The sequence below is a fragment of the Typopeltis vanoorti genome, chromosome 19, assembly GCF_054136105.1.
Source record: "Typopeltis vanoorti isolate ZY-2024b chromosome 19, IOZ_Tvanoo_1.0, whole genome shotgun sequence".
Lineage (NCBI taxonomy): Eukaryota > Metazoa > Arthropoda > Arachnida > Uropygi > Thelyphonidae > Typopeltis > Typopeltis vanoorti.
Genome location: NC_143567.1, coordinates 88,037,455 through 88,062,994, shown reverse-complemented (window position 1 = coordinate 88,062,994; position 25,540 = coordinate 88,037,455). Strand labels below are relative to the sequence as shown.

The window sequence follows — 25,540 nt, the reverse complement described above, 5'->3', positions numbered from 1 at the left end:
CAAGAAGATTAGCCTTGTATTTAGTGTTGAATACTATGGCCACTACTTCTTTTCATTGATTGTCAATGAAAATTGCCTGAATATAACATTTTATCTTTATTGCTCAGAAAGATCTCGCCAGTTTTTGCCTTTTTTGTTCCAGTCACTCCTATTATGTCGATCTGGTACTTATCCAATTCCTCAGCTAGCTTCATTTCATTCTCCATTCAGGCTTCTTATGTTGATAGTACCGATCTTGAACTCCGGCGATGTTAAGTTGGGATGGGTTTTAGGATTTGTTCCAGTAGCTGACTTTTCGCTGTTTGTCCTGGCAAAAATAATGGGGTCTTGTTTAACTGGGTGACGCCCCAGCCGGCATGAAATTCAGTCATGTTGTACCATCATTTTTATTTTGGTTTAAGCCAATAAGAATGCAATTTGGTCGGCTAAATCCCAAATTGCCAGCCCATCCGCGTTCGTTCAGTATCCAGGTAGATACCTAACAAGGTGCACCAGAGAAGGTGAGGATTGGGCATTAGGTCAGAAGCCCTGATCAGTTCTCCGCATTCCTTTAAAGGCTATGTGGAGGTCTCCTGTCGGTTATATAGCTTTTACCCTTAGGCATCCCCTGATTGAAGGATAAATAGTTGATAATTTGAATGAATTTTAAATTGTCAATGATAACATAAAGATGTGCAGTCCATATGACTATACCTATAATCTATAAGCAGAAAATGACTAAATATAATTTATTTAAAAATTAAAATTAAAATATAATTACTTTAACAATCATTAAGGATACAATCTACAAATTAATCCATGTGTTAAAATGTATTGTTCAAAAAAAAGGAGCAAGAAAGATTAAAAAAAACTTTGTATTACACTTAGTATCAAAACACAAAAGTAAACAGTCACTTGTATAATAAAGAACGATTTCTTTGTAATAAATATTATAAACCAGTAATCAGCAACATTCATTTATTAAATGTTCATAATAGTAACATGTTCAGGAAAAAAGGCAATTTTTTTTTAATTTTGAGCCCATACACAAGAGGGTGGTTAATCAACATATAGTACATTAGTACCCTGTATGTACTATTTTCATTTCACGATATATATACAGGGTGTTCGGGATAAATTTGACATATTTATAATTAATTATATTTTTCCGTAAGTTACATGTATTAACACACACTTCTCTTCATTTAAAAGTTTGGACCCTTCTTCATTCATATACAAGATGTCAGAAAGGATGGATAGCTGGAACCCACCTGAATCATGGAAGAGAATAACTTGTATCATGATGATTCGTGCCCGCCATCAAAATAAGGATATTACGACTGCTGCCCAATGCTCCCTGAATACAGTAAAAACAATCAGGCATGAACTAGAGACTTGCAATGGTGACTACGAGGATGTAGCAAGAAGAAAGATCCCTAGCAGACGATCTGATTGCGTTCGTACAGCAGAATTCCTCGCAAATCTGCAGGAACAGGTGTTGAAGAACCCTGGCATTGGAATTCGGGCTTTGTTCGTGGAGTTGCTAACTGTAGTCAAGCCCTGGATAACAAGGGTAGCCAATGGTAGGCCGTATGTATGGCAGCAGGATTCAGCCCCTTGCCACACCTCTGGGAAAAGTCAAAAATGGTTGTCTGAAAATTTCTACGACTTCACCAGTCCAAATGTTTGGCCTCCAAACTCCCCAGACCTTAACCCCATGGATTATTTTGTATGGGGCGCAGTTGAAAAAGACACCAATCGCACTTCCAGTAATACAAAAGCCCAGTTAATGGATAAAATTAAAACAGTTTTTGCGGCCCTTCCCAGGGAGACTGTAGCATCAGCTTGTTCGAGGTTCCGAAGCAGAATTGAAGCTGTGATCGATGCTAATGGTGGTTATTTTGAGTAAATCTTGTTGATAGTATTGTAATTAACTCTGCCTGTAATGTTTTTTTGTCAATTCATTAAATTTAATAGATACAAAGAAGATTTTCTTTTTCCTTACGAAACTGTCAAATTTATCCCGAACACCCTGTATATATATATATATATATATATATATACAGGGTGGTTCAAAATTCCACCTACAAACTTTAATGGGAGGTAGAGAACATCAAAATCAACCAGATTCACATAGGAAAGAATGACTGGAAATGCCACCCGAAAGTGATAGGTGGTGCTTTTTGCTAGTGCCCAGGTGAGCAATTGGGGCTTCCTCATTCAAGTTTTCAATGTCATACGAAGAACATGCATCATTTTATGTATGCTGAGATGGCAGACAAGCACCTTGTTTATGGGTTAGCTGACGGTAATGGACGAGCCGCTGTAAGAATGCATCGTGAAAGCTACCCAAACAGACGTGTACCACATCACCAAATGTTTGCGCATTTGCATCAGAATTTGTGTGACTATGGATCATTCAGGGAATGCAGGCATGATAGTGGGCAGCCACAATCGACGTGAAATCCTGTCATGGAAGAGAAGGTGTTGCATGCAATGGACAATAATCCAAAGACAAGCACACGTGTCGTTGCCTCTGCTATAGGAGTATCTCGATCCAGTGTATTGCGCGTTTTGCACTCTGAGTCCTTACATCCATTTCATCTGCAACGGGGCCAGTTACTGATGGCCAAAAATTATCCTCGACGTATGGAATTCGAACAGTGGTTTCTGCAGAAAAGTGTCGTAGACCTGGATTTTCCAACTTGTGTTTTGTTCACGGATGAAGCTTCGTTTACCAGCGAAGGGGTCTCCAATCACCACAATGCTCATGAGAACACACATGCTGTGCGATCACATGCTGCACAACAACGCTTTGCCATTAATATATGGGCAGGTATTGTCGCTGACTGTTTAGTCGGCCCATACCTGTTACCACCCCAACTGGACTCGCAGAAGTATCGGACCTTTCTGGAAGAAGTTCTGCCGGATTTACTGAACAATGTTCCAATGACTGTGTCGGCAGATGTGGTTCCAACACGACAGGGCTCCAACCCATTTTGGCATTTCTGAGCATCAGTATTTGGACAGGTCTTTTGGGCTCGATGGATTGGGCGTGGTAGACCTGTTGCATGGCCTCCACGCTCACCTGATTTATTGAGCATTGATTTCTTTCTGCGGGGAACTCTTAAAGCCATGGTGTATGAAATGCCTGTTGCCTCTGATGAGGACCTCATGGCAGGAATCACCATCACCACTGCTAACATCCGAGAAACTCCAAGTATTTTCGAAAATGTACGGCAATCAATGCGTCGTCGGTGTCAGGCATGCATCACTGCTAATGGTCATAACTTTGAGCACCTGATGTGAAACCATATTATATATCCAACTACTATTGAACTGTTCAGTTATGCCTAATAAAGATTTTTACACTACTTACTGCCTTGTGTTATTTCTGTATCTTTGTGTCCCTGTTAGTACCTTCTGATGGCATTTCCAGTCATGCTTTCCTATGTGAATATGGTTGATTTTGATGTTCTCTACCTCCCCTCAAAGTCTGTACGGGGAATTTTGAACCACCCTGTACACACACACACACACACATATATATAATTAATAAAATTTAATTAACAATTAAAAATTATATACATATATATAAAAAATAAACTACCTTCACAGTTGGATATGTCTTTTTCTCAGCTTTACTATTTTTCCCAAACAGTCCTCCGTGAGAACCTTTCTCACTTTTATAACGATAACGAATCCTATTAACTGGCTCTTCTTTAATAGTTAAATAAGGACTACGAATATTATAAGATGGAAGTCCAGATGCTGAAAAGGAAGCAAAAAAACAAAAATTATAAATGCAAATATTAATCAAATAAAGTGAAAGAAAAATTATTTTTAAACTTTAATTAAAAAAGATAACCAAAGCATCTAATTTCAGCTATGCTAATGAAAGTTTTCAATGAGTAGTAGTGCATCCTGTTGAATTATTCCATATGAAGTAACAAGTTACACTAAACTCAACTGAACTGCAATTACTACTGGCAAATAACCACAGAAAGCTAATCAATGTTTTTGTATCATTCACTTCCTAATATGTACCCTCAAGGGGAAATACAGGATACTACAATAGTAATGTATTAAAAGTTTACAATTTTAACTTCCCGTCAATAAATTTTTTCCATATATTATCTGTTAGGACAATATCTTCTCAGAGAAATATTTCAGTCTTCCAAGGAACTTCTAACTGCATCAATCCACCTAGATCTTCGTCTTTTTGGATTGTTTTCCTGCCGTCAAGCACCAGATACATTTAAGTGACCATCTGCCTGAGATTACGCACTTCTGAATGCTAATATTTTCAAGTTCCTTTCTAATGTCATTATTTTTAATATGATTGTGAATTGAAGACATCTGTTCATTCCTGCCCTTACCAAATTTTCTCAAACTTTTCACATTTCTGGTCTCTAACCTTCAATCAAGTGTTTTATTTCTAATCTGACTCTCAGGTTCATACATTAAAATTGGTTTGAACACTGTCTTGTATATAGCTAGTTCAGTGTTTTGAATATTTTCTTTCATTCAGCTGAATCTCCACAATTGCAGCTCATCTTATTATGTTGTCTATTTACATATTTAATTTGCTACATTCACTAAAAATTGTGCCTAAATAGTCAAAATATTTTACTTGTTCTAAAGGTTTCCTATTCAAGATGCAGCAGATGTTTTCAATGTTCTTGCCTATGTCATAGTCTTTGTCTACTGCTGATTTTTATACATATGTCACAGCAGCTATTCAATTTAGTTAAAGAAATCCATTAGTCTACAAGATTCCTTAAGGGTAAAAAATTATGTATAAAGTAAAGAGCTGATATTAACATCTCCAATTTTATTGGGCCTAAATGTCACTTTCCTTCATTATGTGATCCATGTAAATGATGAATAAAAGTAAAGATAGCATGATCTCTTGCCTCACATTAAATTTTATATCAAACCATCTTCCTGTACCTTCAAAAAAAAAAAAAAAAATATATATATATATATATATATATTCATATTTATATATACTGACTATAACTGAGACTAGAATAACAATTAAAGAACACAGACTGTAGCTACAGTTCAAACCTAACTGATTTTTATAATAGTCGTTTTATAGTGATACGATGTTTCTTATAGTGTTTACTTGCTTTCTATGTTCCCACGCCTGAAGAAGTCGGACAATCCGGTGAAACATGTTGCGTTTTGAATAAATTTAATTGTTATTCTAGTCTCGGTTATAGTCAGCATATATAAATATGAACATATCCCAGTACCGAGTTAATACTACAAATTGCTATATATATATATACACACACACACACAGGTAGTCCTCGACTTATGACGACCCGACTTACGACAGTCAAAAATTATTATTAAAATTTCTCTAATTTAACTTTTCCACCAGCATATACATACATATATCACATTACTTTTGTATACGCATTGCAGTGTCACCATTAGTCGACAAGCAAAGACTATCACCAATACACAATAGTTGCTGCTATGATCCAACCACTTCTAACTTATCACAGCCTGTGGCAGGTTAGTTGCTAATCAGCAGTCGATGTGTTTGTTTCTCTCGTTGTAATTTTTGTATCTCGTCATACATGTACATTAAGAGAAGTAATACTACTGATGAAAATTCCAACATAAAAAAGACGGCGATGATAGCTTTAAGTTTAGAGATTCACCTTCATTTTAGGTGATTAAAGCATATGACAAAGGAAAGAAAATCGGTGAAATAGCACGAGAAGAAAAACTATGCCATTCAACTGTTTCAACAATTATAAAAGATATATCAAGAATAATGAAGGCAGCTAAAGGGGCAGTTAATATGAAATGTACAATTTTAATGAAAAAAAGAGAAGGGCTAATTCATGAAATGGAGAAGCTTTTAATGATATGGATAGATGATAAATCAACAAGAATATTCCTCTCAGTTTGTTTAAGATTCAAACAAAAGCATGCAGCCTATTTGACAATTTAAGGAAACAACAAGAAAATAAATATGGCGAGCATACCTTTATCGCTAGTAAAGGTTGGTTTTATTAATTCAGAAGCCAATTTAACTTACATAACATACGAATAACGGGAGAAGCTGCTAGTTCTGATTTTGAAACTGCCGAAATATTTAAGAAAAATCTGAAAAAAAATCTGAAATAAACATATACAATAAACAAATAAACAAAAACGTGAAATAAACACATATCAAAAATGGTGATTTTTGATATGTATTTATATACTTTTTCTTAAATTTTTCTTTCTTAATTTTGTATTTGTGTATTTATATGTATATCTGTTAATAAATAATTTATGTTTATAAGTTTATAATTTTTAACCGTTTTAAGTTTAATAGAAACCTAATTTATGAAAATATTATAACAGAAATCAAACAAATCAAGAATTAACAAAAATTCTCAACTTACGTCAGAATCGACTCACGACGGAGATGTTGGAACATAACCCTGTCGCAAGTCGAGGCCTACCTGTATGTATGTATGTATGTATGTATATGTATGTATGTATATATATATATATATATATATATATATATATTTTTTTTTTTTTTTTTAAATAGATTAGACAACTATAAGCCAAGAGATAAAAAAAAACAGAAACACTATTTTAATTAAGTAAACTGCACAACTAGCCTCGTCATCTTAGAAGACTTCTTTAGGTGCATAACATGAGGGAACTATCAACAAATAACATGAGAGGAAAAAAAATCTATACATTAAACCGTTAACATATTAACGTTTGAAGCTGTTCTGTGTATCTCTTCATCGTTGGGTGTGTGAATGCATTCAAGGTCTTGTGAATGCCAAAGTTGGATAGCAGCACAATGACAGTCTGAGAGATTACAGCTGAGGTTAGTGATGGATGATGATTTCGTAAGATTCTACAATTCTTCTTTCCAGATGAAAGAATTCTATAATTCTTCTTTCATCATAGCATCGAAAGATATTTTCCGATTTGTCCCATATAACTGGATGAATGATAAGAGTTTTTGTCTTTAGCTTCAGCAGAATTCAGGACATGGATGTGATGTCACACCAAACAATGAAGAGATACATAAAACAGCTTCAAACGTCAATACATTAACAATTTAATGCATAGATTTTTTTCTCTCGCAATGTTTGTTGATATTTCCCTCATGTTATGCACCTGAAGAAGTCTTTTAAGAAGACGAAAGTAGTTGTGCAGTTTACTTAAATTAGAATAGTGTTTCTATTTTTTCTCTCTCAGCTTATAGTAATTTAATTCTATTTTAAAAAATGACTCCTTGCCACATGCATAGAACTACAAAACCTAAACAGAAACCAATTCAATATTTATTTAACCAATTGTTGTGATTTTTGAACTATTTCTCTTAAATTGTAAATCTGATCCAATCCCTAATTGACCTGAAACCTGCATAATCTTCTCCCAGCTTCCCTTCTACAGTTTTTCTTAGTTTGTTTTTGAGTATGTTTGCAGAAATGTTACCTGGATCAATCGATATGTTCTTCAGTTTGCTACTGAGTCTTACACACTTTCCAATATAATATTTAATTTCATCTTGCTCAAAAGTAAAGAGTGATCTGCAAAGCTATCTTTACATATCTTCATGCTGAGAAAGAGATATTTAAGGATAATCATTAATTATTTATCAAGTAATTATCACCTGATAATTTGCTTGCCACCAATGTATATTTATATATGCACAACAATACGAGATATACATGTGCATAGGGTAGCCAAAAAAAAAAAAAAAAAAAAAAACTCAAATGGTACTGCAGGGGGGGGATTTGAGATTTCTTCAAAAAATGAAAGTTATTTTCAACGATTTAAAATTCCCTATTTTGACTGCAAAAATTGTGACAACAAATGCAAATTGGAACAAAATTAGGTATTTCAAAAGCACCCATATTTGCCTGTTACAATATTTTAATATAGAATAATTGTGTATTTTTGTACAGCCAATTATGTGATAAGTAAAAATTGATATAGTAAATAAAGCTGCAAATTAAGTTGCCTTTAATTTTTTTAAATATTAAGAAAGTGAAATATAAAGTAAAATACATAACAAGTAGTTAAATTTACTCATCTGAAGTCCCAGCAATTTATGTTTCTTGGAATTTTGCTGTTGTGACTAATGCAGCTGGCCTCTTATACTTTTCAGAAAAAAAAATATATTATTTTATTTTATTTTATTAATTTATGTTATTTTTATTATTTAATGCATAAACCCTAATCATTGCACTTCATTCCTTTGAAATGGTTTTTATAATTATCACAGACTTTACTGGGTCAATAAGCAATTGTTTTTATCCCTTGCTCCACAGTAAATTCACTGAAGAAAAAAATCTTCCTGCTGAAGTGATGGGACCAAGTAGTCAAAATAAATTGAACAACGGTTTTCATATTCTCAAAAGGAATGTTTTCATTATAAAAGTGTTGGAAACCTATAGGAATGAAAAGAAAAAAAGCATAATATTTTGCTAAATAGAAATAAATCCATGCATGACAAGTTGTCAGAATATGATAATACTCTTTTTATTTCTGCAATGCTAAGATGATTTTTGTGAAACAGGACAGCTGAGCACCTTGCAAATTGACGACATCAGGAAGGCAAACAAAGTTCAAAATGGTGTGACTTGACAGTCCTAACTAATGTCCTCTATAGGCATGGTAAAGGAATGTTGATCACTTCACCAATGGTTTCATGATAAGTCTGCTAGATTTTTACTAGATTGAGATTGCTGCATTTATTCACATTAGGAAAGTGCAGCAGTAAAAAATTCTAAAAACAACCTTTCAGATTTATATTTACATCTGTAGAAGAAAAGTCCTCCTCCTGCTGGATCTTATGGTCAGTGCCAATGACATTGTTTGCAACTCTGGAGTTACTCTAGTGCAAATATTATTATTTCTGGGCATCATAGTCAGAAGAGTTATTGCATGGGATGAAACTTTTACATTCTACAGTATACTATTATATTGATTTATTGGTGTTTTGGATTCAATTTAATGGACTTAAGTGTGTAATTTTGGTATATTATTGGAGCTTTATTAGCGTGGTTAGTGTACTAAAGTGTTTTATAATATAATCTATGTCGGGAAGTCGCCGCTAGATGAATTCGTAATGTGTAGTGTTCGTGCAAGCTCCAGATAAGATAAGTATCATTTTCAGTTATCAATACAAATTACTTAATATTGTGTAGTTTTGTTTTGTTTGCCTTGCGTATTTTAGTGCGTCTATTTTTGGTGTGTTATAACGTATAATTTGACAAAACACGTTGCAAATAAATATGGCACCTGTGCGAAGGAAAATGGCGGCTAGTAATGAAGGTTCGCCATCGTTATCAAAGAACGGTAGCATAAAAGAAATGAGTCAGTGTACTGGCTGTGAAATGTACGCTTTGCGGAGTGCGGTCGGAGTGTGGTTAGATGATAATAAAGGATTGAATGTGTGTAGAAAATGTAGGGAGAATGTGTATTTCGGATCGTGAGTGTGATATTTTTGTCAACCTTCAGAATGAAGGAAATAGGGATATGACAAGAAACGGCAAGGTTGTACATGAAAATTGTGAGAGTGTGAATGTAGAAAGTGTGAATGATAGTATAAATGGTTTCTCAGAGAACAAAAAAGATGAGATAGATGCAATGAGTGAGATCGCGTTGTTGAATAGTGCGATAGAAAGAGCAAAACAGCAGTTAGAGTGCATGAACAAAAGTAGACTGAATGAACCAACCAATAATAAATGTATGACAGGAAAAATAGACGTATGAATGTGAACATGAACAAAATGAAGGATAGAGTGCTGTATGGAGACTCGTTAGTACGAGGTGTGTTAGCAGAGGATTTGACAAAATCGAACCAACCTGGTGCGACCATAAAGGACGTAACTGCGTCTATTAGAGAGCAAAAGGAAAGGGTGAAAGAAATGATTGTTGTGGCAGGTACGAATGATTTGAAAGGAGATAAAATGGAAATGATAGAAGACCTGAATGAATTGTTTGAGGTAGCAAAAGAAAAGAGTGAGAGAGTTAGAATGATTAGTCTTTTGCCACGGTATGACAGTGAAATGTTTAAAATGAGGGCTATAATTGCGAATGACTTTATGCGTGGGTTATGTATAACGAGTGGTGTGGAATTTGTGGAGTGAGTTTGATGGGCGAAAGGATCTATATAAGATGGATGGCTTGCATTTGAATGGTTACGGTGTAAGAAGACTTGAGAAAGTGTTGCTGAATGTAGTGGATGTGCAAATTCAGGGAAACTAGATTTGTTAGGGGGGGGGAGTAGAGATACAGTCCTTATGGAGACAGTTGAATGTAAGAATGAATATAATATGCCAGAGCAAATAAGGACAACAAATCTGAGTGGGATAGTTAATATAAGGCATCAAGGTAGGGTTGGGGCTAATGGGGGTCTTAAATTCATGTACACTAATACTAGGAGTATTAGGAACAAGAAGGAAGAGTTTTTGGCTATGGTTGGCACTTCCTGACCACAGGTTATAGGTATTAGTGAAACATGGCTGACTGTAGATGATATAACTAGTGGGATTGAATGTGATGGGTATAGTGTGTTCAGGAATGACAGAGAGAATAAAATGGGGGGAGGAGTATTGTTGATGATAGCTGATGAGCTCCAGCCAAGGAGAATAGAAGTTGAATTGCAGGATAGAGAAAAGAGCACATTTGAGGCCATTTGGTGTGAGATTGTGGCTAGCAGAACTAAATATACAATTGGGTGCTGCTATAGACCAGGTGATGGAAAAGATGGTGGTGACAGTATGCACAAGCAAATAGAAGAAATGGGTGGAAGGAGGGTGATTATTATGGGAGATTTCAACTATGGTCGCATTGATTGGAGTGAGGAGAGGACACACGGGAGGAAGGAACTGGATTTTATGCGGTTATTAAGGGATAACTATCTGCGACAGCATGTAATGGAAAATACTAGGGGTCAGAGAGTGCTTGACCTAGTAATTACATCTGAGGATTTGGCTGTAACAAATATGACCACATTGCCACCAATCGGTGAGAGTGATCATAGGGTCTTAACTTGGGAGGTGGCTAAAGATGTAGAATTTTCAATTAAGACAGGGTACATGTGGAATTATCGGGCTGGAAAGTATGACAAGCTTAGGAGTTTGATTGGTTCAGTGCCATGGCATGTACAACTGCAAGGACTAGAAGTTGATAGTGCATGGGAGGTAGTTAAGAAGTGCTTGCATGAAGCAATGGCTGACTGTATACCTAGAGTCCGAATAATAAATCAGGTAGGGGTTAAATGGATGAATAACACCATTAAGCTTGAGTTGCAAAAAAAGAAACAACTATGGAGGGAATTTAAGGAGAAGGGTGACCGGCAGGCACATGAACGGTATAAAGCGCAGGCCAGAAGGGTGACGAGTGTGGTAAGAAAAGCAAAAAAGGATTATGAAAGAACATTGGCCATGCAGGCTAAAGAGAATCCTAAACAGTTTTTTAGATATGTAGCAAGTAAAAGGAAAAATGTACATGGCAGATTGATTTTAAAGAATGCCGATGGTAGGGAGGTAACTGAATCAGTTGAGATAGTTGAGTTACTGAGTGAGCACTTTGCAAAAGTATATCATCCAGGTGGTGACATTGCAGAAACGAATAAACCAGTAGATTATACGGGAATTGTGGTTAATGAAGTGGAGGTGAGTAGTCTATTGCATAACTTCAATGTCAATACATCTGTGGGATTGGATGGTATACCAGCTCATGTTGTACGAGAAGCAGCTAATGAATTGTCAGTGCCCTTGACCATTTTGTTTAATTTGAGTCTCGGGTCTGGGTTGGTCCCGAGCGGGTGGAAAGAGGGGAAAATAGTTCCACTGCATAAAGGTGGTTCCAAGACTGCTGTTGTAAATTACCGACCGATTAGCATATCAGGAATCATTGTCAAGGTCTTAGAGAAATTAGTCAAGAAAAGAATACAGGATTGGATAGATGAAAATGGGATATTGTATGGGGGAACCTCAGTAACTTGCTCACGTTTTATAACACAGTGACGGCTGAACTGGATAGGGGTAATGGGTTTACAGTGATACTACTGGACCTAGCCAAGGCCTTTGATAGGATACCACATGGAACCCTAATCAGTAAACTGGAGCAGATGGGTATAGATATAGGGTTGGTGAGATGGATAAGAGGGCGGTTGAAGGAGAGATATCAGAGAGTGGTTTATTCAGGAGTGGAGTCTAAAAGACGTTTTGTGACTAGTGGAGTGCCACAGGGCTCTGTTCTTGGACCACTGCTTTTCAATTTGTTCATCAATGATATTGGAAAGGATCTGAGAGGAAGTGTTCACTTGTTTGCTGATGATGCAAAGTTGGGTAGAGCAATTGTGAGTGCACAAGATGTCAAAATTTTACAGGATGATATGGATAGTTTGGAGGACTGGGCTAGAAAAAATGGATGTCAATTTAATGTGGCAAAGTGTAAGGTTATGCACTTTGGGGTGAAAAGAATAGCAGCAGTATATCGCATTGGTGGAATCATACTCCAGGAGATTGATGAGGCCAGGGATTTGGGAGTGTTGGTGGATAGGGAGTTGAAGTTTAGGGGGCACATTGCAAAAGTAACTAAAACAGCTCACCAAATCACTTGGCTTCTGAAAAATACTTTAACATGCAGAGACGAACAAGTTGTTGTTCCTCTGTATCGAGCCTTGATAAGACCCCATCTGGACTTCTGTGCCCAGCTATGGGCACCAGGGTTTCTTCGTGATGGGGAGGAAGTGGAGAGGGTCCAGAGACGAGTGACCAAGATGATAGCAGGTCTGTGGAATGAACCTTATGAGAATAGGTTGAAGATTTGTGGGTTGCAGAAATTGGACGATAGGCGAAGGAGGGGTGATATGATTGAGACATTCAAATTACTGAAGGGTTTTTATAGGATTGATCCAGAAGATATTTTTGAAAATATGACTGGTGGTGGGAGGACTAGGGGCCATGCATGGAAGCTGGGCAAGAGCGTGGTTGACAAGGGTGTTAGAGCTAGGTTCTTTACTTGGAGAGTGGTAAATGAGTGGAATAAGCTTCCAGAGTCTGTTGTGGGTGCTACGACCGTGAATGAGTTCAAGGCAAGGTATGATAGATACTGTGTGAATGTTGAATAGTTGTTCTTGACATGATGTTAGGGCCTCCCTCGATGAGTCTGTCGACTCCTTGGAGTTTCCCGGAACAATAATAATAATAATAATACATCACACCTTGCTTGAAAACATTTAGCTCTGGATCATTCATTGCCTACTCTGGCAATGCATTCCACTCTTTCACCACTCACCATGGAAAAAAAAAATCTTTTCACTGCTTTACTCACATTGGTGCTTATACAGTTTCCAGGGATGTCTCATTCTCCTGTCCTCTATTATCTTGTAAAAACATTAATCTTGTAAAAAAAACCTTCAGTAATTTGTATGTATCAATCATATCATTACTTTTCCACTTATCAATTTCTGTAACTCAGAAATTTTCAACCTGTTATTGTAAGGTTTTCATTCCATAGACCTCCTACCATCTTGGACACTTGCTTCTGGAGCCTCTTTACCTCTTCCTCATTGCCAAGAAACCCAGGTGACCAGATCTGCACACAGTAGTCAAGACGAGGTCTTATCAAGGTTCAATAAAGAGGTATAATAACCTGCTTGTGTTTGCTCATGACAGTATTCTTCAGTAACCAAGTAATCTGATGAGCTGCTTTAGCCACTTTTACCATGTGCCCTCTAAATTTTAACTGCCTATCCACTAACACTCCCAAATCTCTGGCTTTGTCAATTTCCTAGTTCCATCAATGTGGTAGACAGCTGGTAATCTTATCACCCCCAAAATGCATAACCTTACACTTGGCCACATTAAATTGACATTCATTTTCCTTTGCCCAGACTGCCAATCTATCTAAATTATTCTGTAATATTTTAACATAATCAGTATTAACTATTGCTCTACAAATTTTGCATCATCAGCAAACAAATGAAGTTGTTCTTGGATCCTTTCCTATATCATTAACATACAAATTAAATAGTAGCAGCTCAAGAACAGAGTTTTGTGGGATGCCACTAGTCACAAGCCTTCTTCTGGACTCTACTCCTGAATAAACTATGCTCTGATATCTCTCCATCAAACACCCTCTTATCCACTTCACCAACTTTATATCCATCCCCATGTGCTACTTACTGATTAGAATTCCATATGGTATCCTTTCAAATGCTTTTGCAAAGTTCCGCAGTATCACTGTAAACCCATTACTTATCTTTATCTACTCAGCTGTCACTGAGTAGCAAAGTATTATAAAACATGAGCAAGTTACTGGGGCAAGACTTACTCCTCATAAAATCATGTTGTTCCCCCCCCTCCACACACACACACACACACACACACACACACACACACACACACACACACACACACACACACACACACACACACACAGCATCCCATTTTCACCTATATTTTGTTCTTGACTGTTCTTATTTTGAACTTCTCCAGTATCTTGATAATGACTCCTGTATGCTTTTCGGTTGGTAATTTGCTACATCACTCTTGGAGCCTCCTTTATGCAATGGAACTATTTTGCCCTCTTTCCATCCCCTTGGGACTAACCCAGAACCCAGACTTAGATTAAACAATGTGGTCAAAGACAATGACAATTTCCTAGCACCTTCATGTAAAAATTGAATTGGTATACCATCTAATCCCATAGCTGTATTCACATCAAGGTTCTGTAATATGCTATGCACCTCCATTTCATTTACCTCAGTTTCCATATAAGTTGAAAGTTTATTTTTCACTTGGTCAGACTATAATAAATTTAGTTTAATCCTTTATCCAAGTGTGTGTGTGCAAACAAAGTTTGCGCCTTAAAGTATCTTCAGGACTGAGGTAAAGTGGTACAACACAGGGCGACTCCTTGCAAAGGTGGAGCAAGCTACCAACACCCCTATCTCAGTATCTCCCATAATGCAAAACACATCTCCTTGCGGATATGTATAATGTTATGCATTAAGGGAAGGGCCACTACCCAGACTAGTTTCGACCTTCAGGTCTCTTCAGTGGGAGCCAGGCCCAAGTGGAGATATCAAGGCAGAAGCATTAGCAAGGTCATCTCCTCCTATAGGAACTGCCAAATGGTGTGCCACCTTTTGGCAGCTCCACCTTTGCAAGGAGTCGCCCAGTGTTGTACCACTTTACCCCAGTCCTGAAGATACTTTCAGGCATAAACTTTGTTTGCACACACTTGGATAAAGGATTAAACTAAATTTATTATAGTCTGATCAAGTGAAAAATAAACTTTCAACATCTTTCTCTAAATCCAGAGTAATTTAATAAAAAGGTGACACACCGTTTGGCAGCTCCTATAGGAGGAGATGACCTTGCTAATGCTTCTGCCTTGGTATCTCCACTTGGGCCTGGCTCCCACTAAAGAGACATCAATAAAGGTCGAAACTAGTCTGGGTAGTGGCCCTTCCCTTAATGCATAACATTATGCATATCCGCAAGGAGATGTGTTTTGCATTATGGGAGATACTGAGATAGGAGTGTTGGTAACTTGCTCCACCTTTGCAAGGAGTCGCCCAGTGTTGTGCCACTTTACCCCAGTCCTGAAGATACCTTCAGGTGCAAACTTTGTTTGCACACACTTGGATAAAGGATTAAACTAAATTTATTTTCCATATAAGTCTTTACCTCTCTTGTTACCAATTTCTCCACCTAGATGATATACTCTTGTAAAAGTGTTCACTTAATAATTCTAGTATTTCAACTGATTCGGTTATCTCCCTACCATCGGCATTCATTACAATCATTGTGCCATAAACATTCTTCCTTTTACTTGCAACATCAAAAGAACTGTCTGAGATTATCTTTGGCCTGCACTGCTAATTTCCTTTCATACTCTGTTTTTTGCCTTTCTTACCACATTGGTTGCCCTTCTGGCTTGTGCTTTATACTGCTCATGTGCCTGCTGGTCACCTTTCTACTTGAATTCCCTTGTTCTCCTCCTCCTCCCTTGTTTTGAATGCTCCTAGCATTAGTGTATATAAAGTGCAAAAGTCACTTAGATCCACTGCTATCCTCATGCTTTATACTAACTCTCCTATTCTGGTTTGTTGCCAGTGGTACTAACTTAGGCATTTTATGCACATTCTTACACTCGACTACCTCACTGATATCTGCATATCCATTCAACAGTTCCCACCTTAAAGCTCTAGTTTCCCTGATTTTGCACACCCACTTTCACTTCATTCAACAACGCTTTTTCCAGACTCATAATACCAAATCCAGTCAGAAGTCCCTTCACCCATCAAACTCACTCCACACATCCACAAACTCAACATTATCCCTCCTGCATAACCTACACTGCCTCATTTGCTATAATGGCTCTTCTTCCTGTCATCAGACAGACTTGCTATCTTAACTTTCTCACTCTTTTCTTTTGCTACTTCCAGTAATCCTGTCATGTCCTCCCTTATACCATACTTTTCTTCTTTCAAATCATTCGTTCCAGCCAAAACAGTCAACTCTTTCACTTTACTCTTTTGTGCCCTAATAGTCTCACTAACATCTTTAATATTTGCAACCAGGAAGAATGATTTTGTCAATCTCTTGCCAATCACACCTGTTATGATAAAATCGGCATACAAGATTCGTGCCTTGATTTTTCCTTCTCTCTCTCTCTCTCTCTCAGTCTAGCATTCCTTTCTCTTTTCTTGCACTTCTTTCTGATATCAGCTGTCCCACTTGCCAGACATTTGTGCACTTATTGTAGCTCCTGCTTCATCCTGTATATCACTGCATGTAATTGAGCTATCTCCCTCATTACAACCAACTCTTCATTCTTTACATACATCATACTTCATTCTTTACATCCATCATCAATGTTTTAATCCCTCTTTCAACCTGTCATTACACCATCACATACATTTTCATGTATTCTTTATTCCATCCACTGCTTCAACATCGTGACCTAATCCGCACTTTTGACCTTCGCTTTCATAGCATTTTCAGCACACTTTCCCACTATTATCACTTTCAAACCAAAGTCCATTTGCCTTTGGAAATGCATACATCTTACAGACATTGCACTGTACATAGCCCCTTTGGTTGAATTCTTTAAACAATGATGCCTTTAATGCTATTGTTCTGCTTTGCATTGTAACACAACTCACCAACATTAATTCTTACTGCAAAAAAAATTTCCACATCCACAATCTAAACAGCAAATAAGGTGGTGATGTGCACCACCACCTACACTCATTCTGCATCATCTAAACCAGAAGTACTATTCCTATCAGAATCACAAATGGCAACCTCAACTGCCAAAACTACACATTACACAGCTATTTCTGCCACAAGGGCAGCATTTGTGCATTCATCAAAACTGACATACCCTTTTCATATGCTCTCTCTATCGCTCTCCAAACTCTGTCAACCACTCTGACCTCTTCAACCATCTCTCTCTCTCTAAAGCTCGACTTCCTGCAGTCAAAATATCCCAATAGTGAGGTCATCCCTCTTGGTGACTTCGATGTCCACAATTCCAGTTTCGCTGATCAAGCAGGCAGGAATGCTGAGGTGGCCATCAGCAATGACCTAACTCAGATCATCAATCTTCCTACCAGAATACCTGACAACCCCCTCCAATTTGCCAACTCAGATCAAGTAGCTATATCCGAGTGGGGCAAGGACAACCTTGTAAACTTCAATGCCACCAAAAACTCAGTCCTGTCTGATCTCTTGCAAGAAAGAACTTGCATCCCCCCCCCCACACACACACCTTCAATAATACTGAGATATTCAAACACGATCAAATTTCTCTACTTGGACTGAACTGCACCTCTGATCTTTCCTGGCACAACCACATTTCAAACTATACTTCTGCAGCCACCAGAAAACTTGGTGTACTTTTTTGCCCAAGACACTACTTCACACTTTCACAGCTGACAACTCAACACAAAGCCCAAATCCCCCCAGCCATAGAATATTGCTCCCATATTTGGGGTGCAGCACCAAAATCCTCTCTAAGATTGTTCTATTCTATCCAGAAGAGGACAATCCAGCTAATTAATGATCCTCTCTCACAGATGTTCAGTTTCTGCCTTGTGCTTCTTGTACAGATACTTTCATGGATAGTGCTCTGCTGAATTGGTCACTATTATTCTCCTCCAAAATGATTAAAATAAGAGCTGCTGCTAACCAACACCCTTTACAGTCCATCTTGAAAGATACTGAACCAACTTCACTGCCTCCTCCCTCATCCCATCTACTTCTGTCCTCCTGGACTCAACTCTTACCATATCTGTCCATCAACCCTCTAATCCAAATCACTCAGCTCTTCATTCTACATTCCATTTGTTGCAATTTATGCAATAGAGTTCCATGTGGAATCCTGTCAAACATCTTTACAAAGTACAACAGTATCACTGTGAGGCCATTTCCATTGTTCCACTCCATTGTCAATTTATTATAAAAAGTAAGCAAATTACTAAGATAAGACCTACCCCCTCCATGTTGCCCCTTATAAATCATCATATTCCTGTCCACTCAGTCCTGAAATCTGTCTTTTACAATCTTTTCCAATACCTTAACCACCACTCTTGAGATACTGATTGGTCTATAATTTGTTATTTCTGCCTTGGAGTCTCCTTGATGCAGTGGGACTATTTTGTCTTCTTTCCACTCCACTGACAGCTGCCCAGAAATAAGGCCTAAATTAAATTTGGTTAAAGGAGATGACAATTCTCTTGCTTAATGGATTAGATAGAATATCAGCTCATAATACATGGGCTGATATGCTATTCAATCCATTAAAGTACTGCACCAAGTCAGTCCAATTCTTCAACTTCTATTCTTCAATCAGTTCAGTGTCATATCTAGAATTGCAATATTACTACCTAGATGTATGCCCTTCCAAAATGATCACTCAACAACCTGACTATCTGGTTTGCTTCTGTTACCTTTTTTCTTTTTCTGCACCTGCTTAATGATGCTATTCATTGATCTTTTACTTTCTCACTCTTCATGATTGCTAGTACTAATAACATTTCATATCTTCTCACATACCACACTTGTCACCTTTTAGATCTTCACTCCAATGGAAAAATGACTTCATCATCTTCTCCTCAAGCATTCATCTTATCACTGACTAATCATTATACAAAATTTGATTCGTATTCTCTTAAAAGACATATTTCAGTGATTATACCACATTTTTTATTATTCAGTTATACAACATACTGAAATAATAGTTCCCGACAAGTTTCGTAAATCGTAGGATTTACATCTTCAGGGATAAATAATATAACTTAAAGTTTAAACAAGAGAAATTAATAAATACAAATCATAACCGTCTGGCTATTCATAAACTCAAATAACAGAATACAGATATAAAACATTGACGTTGAACAATACTGGACGATGTCACGTGTTCTTGTTCTCGTTCATACAGTCCGAGCGCAGATCGAGGTAGATTTTTTATTAGAGCTGACCACACTTGATGGAGAATTAAACCTTAATTTTTATTGCATTGGGTTGGGTTTTTCAGCATATTAGCAGCTTCTTTAAATTTTCTTATGTAGCAGTTGTTTTCTATGTATGACATCATCATTTTTTGCCTGAGTACATCGTGTCCAGTGGAAGTGGTATGGTAAGCAAGACCCGTTTTTTGTTCTCTTTTGTACTGTACGTCTTTTTGGTGTTCAGCCATGTGTATTTCTCCAGATCTTCCTGTCTGTCCTACATAACAAATCCCGCAAGAGCAATGGATTTTGTAGACTCCTGGTTTTTTAAGAGGATGATGAGGTGGTTTTGGTGAATGTAGGAATCTTGAGATTTTTTCCATAGGAAGGAAGGCTACTTTTACGTTGTGTTTGTTCAATAATTTGGTTAGCTTATCTGTAACATTTTTGATATAAGCGAGATTGCGTTTTTATAATCCTGTTTTATTGTGTTGTTAGTTGGAGGCAATTTAAGGATTCTCTTGATGGTTTTTATTTCATACCCATTCTGTTGGAGGATTTGTGGTAAGTATTTTAGTTCTTCATTACATCTTTCTTGTGTGCTGGAGTAATTGTATGCTCTGTCTCGAAGAGTTTTAATTAAGCTTATTTTTTGTGAAGGATGGTGGTGTGAGGCTGCATTTAGAAATCTTCATGTGTTGGTCGGCTTCCTATATACTGAGAAGGAGAGTTTATTTTCTTCATTAACTTCTAATCGAATATCTAGAAAAGGAAGTTTTCAATTTTCTTCTTGTTCTAAAGTGAATTTTATGGTGTTGTGCAAATTGTTGAGATAATCTTCAAAATTGATAAGTTCATCTGATGTTCCATTCCATATGATGAAAATATCATCTACATAGCATAGCCATATTTTTGGTTTTTTATGGTAATTCTTTAGAGCATTGTTTTCAAATTTCTCCATAAATAGGAAAAATTTGCTAATACCGGTAATAATGATGAACCCATGGCCAGTCCTTCTTTTTGTTCCTAGATTCTGTCTTGGTAAGTGAAAAAAGGATTATTTATACAATGTTTAAAAAGATCAAAGATGTCCAGAGGAAAGAGTAGTAAAAGTAGCCTTCCTTCCTATGGAAAAAATCTCAAGATTCCTACATCCACCAAAACTACCTCATCATCCTCTTAAAAAACCAGGAGTCTACCATACCACTTCCATTGGACATGATGTACTCTGGCAAAAAACGACAATGTCATACATAGAAAACAACTGCTACATAAGAAAATTTAAAGAAGCTGCTAATATGCTGAAAAACCCAACCCAATGCAATAAAAAATCAAGGTTTAATTCTCCATCAAATGTGGTCAGCTCTAATATAAAAAATCTACCTCGATCTGAGCTCTGACTGTATGAACGAGAACAAGAACATGTGACATTGTCCCGTATTGTTCAACGTCAATAACGTTGTATATCTGCATTCTGTTATTTGAGTTTATGAATAGCCAAACGGTTATGATTTGTATTTATTAATTTCTCTTGTTTAAACTTTAAGTTATACTATTTGCCCCTGAAGATGTAAATCCTATGATTTATGAAACTTGTCGGGAACTATTATTTCAGTATGTTGTATAACTGAATAATAAAAAATGTAGTGTAATCACCAAAATATGTCCTTTGAACCAATTAGCCACAGAAGTCTACGCCTGGATATTTTCTTAATTTCACTCTTTTATCATACTCTGCTTTTTCTCCTTCTTCTTTCATTTCTGTCACATATCATCTGTCAGGTATTTCTCCAACTGTTCGATCTGACGTTGTTCTGTAAAGAACTTCATGTAAGCATGCTATCATTCCAATTACCATCTGTGCATTATTTTCATTTTCCTCCATTTCATTCTTGCTGTCACTCTTATTGCATGCAACATCAACCTTACTGTTCACAATTTCATTTTCTTGCATTCCATCATCCTACTCACTGCTATTATTTTTCTTACTTTCTCCACACTACTGACACTCACTCTTGAAACATCTATGACATGCTTATTCCAGTTTTGTTCTCTCACAAATCTTTCATTCTACAAAGTGCATATATTTCAAATGTGCTGCAGCAAACAAAATCATGCACTGAAATCACCCACCACTGTTTTCCACACTAGTGCCATAAAGTACAATACAGTATACAAAACACATTTAAAAAGCACACAATCAACCACCCTTACAAATAAACAAACACTCATAAAATAATAATCCATAAAAAATCAATTAAAAAACTCATCTTTCAGACCCAAAAATCACATCTAGCACCTTCAATAATCTACCTGAAGCTCCCAGTAGAGGGTGGAAGACAAAAATATCATTCTCACATTAAAATCTTCCTAAAAATGCTTGATACTACTGAAAACAACAATTGAGTTAGGAGATTATCCCAAAACTGGGAAGGGCAATAGCTGAAAAAGTGTGTAGATATTCTGCAGGACAATTTAAATAAACTGGCATTGTGAGCAAAGGATAAGAATGTCAATTTAATGTTGCAAAATGTAAGGTTATGCACTTCAGATTGAAAAGGTTGCAGACACACTGGATTGCAGAAAAGTGACAGCAAGAATGAAACAAAGGAAAATGAAAATAATGCACAAATGGTAATCTGTGCATTATTTTCATTTTCCTTCATTAGCTTAACCTGGCTAAAAGTTATAGGCAATTAGTAAGAATTGGTTGATGGCGGATTACAATCACAGAAAATAGAATGCAAATTATATAGTATCTTCAGAGAGGACAGAAGAAACAGGATTAGGGGAAGGATTTTGCTAATGAAGCCAAAAGGAGTAGAAATACATCAGGAGGACAGGGATGCAAAGAGCAGTTCATTTGATGCTATTTGGACAAAAATATATAACTGGTTGCTATAATCTGAAGCGGGGGGGGGATATATACAAGAATGTAGATGATATACATTGGCAAATTGTAGGTTAAGTAATTAATATGAGGATTTCAACTATGGGGACAGATTGGGAAGAGGTATGGGCACAGAGAACGAAGGAAATGAATTTAAAGAGCTTCTAAGAAATAATTACCTGAGGCAGCATGCAATGGAGGTGAGAAGAGGTTTGAGCATGCTAGATCTCATTATAGCATCAGAGCACTTAACAGTAACCAATCTAGCTATGCTGACTCTGCTTGGGGAAAGTGATCATGCAGTCTTGAGTTGGGAAATTGTCAGAAATGCAGAATTTTCTGTTAAGAAGGGATATATGTAGAATTACAAAGCAGATGATTATAACAAGCTGAAAAGTCAGCTTTCAGTAGTGCAATGGCATATGAATTTGGAGGAGGAGAGATATTAGTGGTGTATGGGAGGTGGTCAAGGGATGCTTGAAGAAAGCACTATCAGAATGTATACCCAAAGTCAGAAGGATAAATTGTGTAGGAGTTAGATGGATGAACAGCATCATTAAAGGATTTGCAGACAGAGAAAAGTTGGAGAGGGAATATAAAGAAAAAGGTAATTGGCATGTCCATGAGCAGTACAAGGTACAGGCAAGAAGGGTGACTATGATAAGGAAGGCCAAAGCTAATTATGAGAAAAAGCTAGAAGATGAAGACAAAAGAAATCCTAAGGAGCTCTTTTGTTGTGTGACAAGTAAAAGGAGGAATGCCTATCTAAGGATGTCTTTAAAAAATGCTGATGGTAGGGAAGTAACAGAAGCAAATCAAATAGTTAAATTAATGAGTGAGCATTTTGCAAGGTACCATCTAGCTGGTGATGTTGCAATGCTGGATGTGACATTTACTGATGGGAGAATAGAAGTTAAAGAAATAGAGGTGCTTAGAATATTGCTGAATTGCTCAATGCAAACATAGCCATAGGATTAAATGGCATATTGGTCCATGCATTATGATAATGTGCAAGCCAATTATCAGTTTCTTTGACCAAGTTATTTAATTTAAGCCTCAGTAAAGGGAAGGTGCTAATAGAGCGGAAAGAGGACAAAATAGTTTGACTGCATAAAAGATTTCAAGACAGAAATAGCAAATTATAGGCCAATCAGCATCTTAGGAGTGGTGATTAAGGTATTGGAGAAATTGGTGAAAGGCAGAAATCAGGACTAGGTGGATAGAAATATGATACTCTATAAGGACAACATGATTTTGTGAAGGTTGGGTCTTGATGAAGTTGAATAAGGGAAATGGCTACACAGTGGTATTGCCAGTCTTTGCAGATGCTTCTGACAGGATTCCACACAGAACTTTGTTGCATAAAACTGGAATAAATGAGGATGGATATGCATCTGGTGATTTGGATTAGAGGGTGGCTGATGGACAGATATCAAAGAGTGGTTTATGGAGGAGTTGAGTCCAGGAGAAGGCAGGTGACCAGTGGTGTACCACAGGGTTCAGTACTTGGTCCTCCATCATTTAATTTGTACACCAATAATATAGAAAGTGATTTGACAGGAAATATTCAGTTGTTTGCTGATGATGCTAAGCTATGACAAGTGATGGTACATAAAGGTGATGTAGAAATCCTGCAGGAAGACTTAAAAAGACTAGCAGTATGGACAAAGGTAAATGGCTGTCAGTTTAATGTGGCCAAGTGTAAGGTGATGTACTTTGGGAAGAAGCAATCACAAGCTGTGTACTATATTAATGGAAATGAATTGCAGGAAATTGATGAGGCCAGGGTTTGGGGTGATTATGCACAGTGAGTTGAAATTTAGAGAGCATATTGCAAAGTTGGCCAAGCAGCACATCAAATTACATGGTTGTTGAAGAACACACTAACAAGCAGAGATGGAGAAGTTATTGTTCTTCTATATAAGGCATTACTAAGGCCATATGTGGACTACTGCATGCAGATCTAGACACCCAGATTTCATGGGGATGAGGAAGTTGTGGAGAGGATCTAGGTGCAAGTGACAAAGTTTGTGGCAAGTCTGATGGTCTGTGGGCTTCAGAAACTAGCTGATAGATGAAAAAGAGGACACATGATAGAAGCACATAAGTTTTTAAGGGGTTTTATAGGATTGATGTTGAAGACTTTTTTCAGTATATGGCAGAAGGGAGAGACTGAGGGGGGGGGGTCACCAATGGAAATAGTGTAAGTGTGTGGTAAGCATGGGTGTTAGGACTAGATTTTTTTATGGAGGATGGTGAATGGGTTGCCAGAGGAGGTTGTGAGTGCTTTGTCAGTGAACAAATTATTGTGTGAATAATGGTTAGTGTGTGAATAATGGATCTCCTGCAATGACTCCATAGAGATACCTGTATAATAACATAACAGCATAATATTCTAGTCATATGAAAGGTAGTGTATCAATCCACCTATATCTTGGTCTTCCTCTGGCAGGAAAAAGACCCAGAGGAAGACCAAGATATAGGTGGATTGATACAGTAAAAAGTGGCTTAGACGATAGAAATATAAGATCTGTTAATGTTGAAGTCTTGACAGGTAGCAGACTGGTTTGGAGGAAAATTGTAGATAGGAAGTTAGTAATGATGTAATTTTTCATGTGGTACTATCATATCCTGTACACCCCTTGAGGGTATATATATCAGGAATTTGATGATGATAATATGAAAGGTAGTTATAGTAAGTTTTTCACTGAGTCAAAAAATTATACTTAACAAGAAATTATATTGCTGTTGATTATATTCTTGACCTCAAAAAAGATTTAAACTGGTCTAGGCAATAAACTTTCTCATAATGTATGACAATATAAATATATGAAAGGAAATGTACTATGCATTAGGAATACTGTGGCAATCTAATGTGAAGTCAACAGCCTCCATGCATAAGTAGACTAGTCATGTAGATACTTCACATGCAATCTTTTGTTTGCTCATGCTTGGGTTAAAGATGAAAAGAATTTCTTTTTAAATATGATTTCTAACCCAGTGAAATAAATTACAACTGCTAGTTTGCACCATCCATGAGCTATCATGTGTGTATACAAAATTTTGTGTAAATAAAGCAAAGATTGCATCAGATGAATGAGAAGATCAATAGAAATCATTCAGATGAACACATTAGACATGTGTTCATCTGAATCACTAGAATGACAGGAGGCCTTGCATGTGGCTGTAGAGTGCAATGAGATGGA

The 25,540-nt window shown here is 36.9% G+C and overlaps 1 protein-coding gene across 5 annotated transcripts in view; it reads right to left on the bottom strand.

Annotated features, from left to right (window-relative positions):
• The window catches only part of LOC150096319 (nuclear factor NF-kappa-B p105 subunit-like), a 378,899-nt gene that overhangs the window by 268,554 nt on the left and 84,805 nt on the right, over window positions 1-25,540 (bottom strand). For all 5 annotated transcript variants that reach the window (XM_090409204.1, XM_090409205.1, XM_090409208.1 and 2 more), the window contains exon 3: window positions 3,590-3,750. In XM_090409204.1, the coding sequence (XP_090265330.1) occupies window positions 3,590-3,750 (161 nt within the window). The remainder of the gene's footprint in view (window positions 1-3,589; window positions 3,751-25,540) is intronic.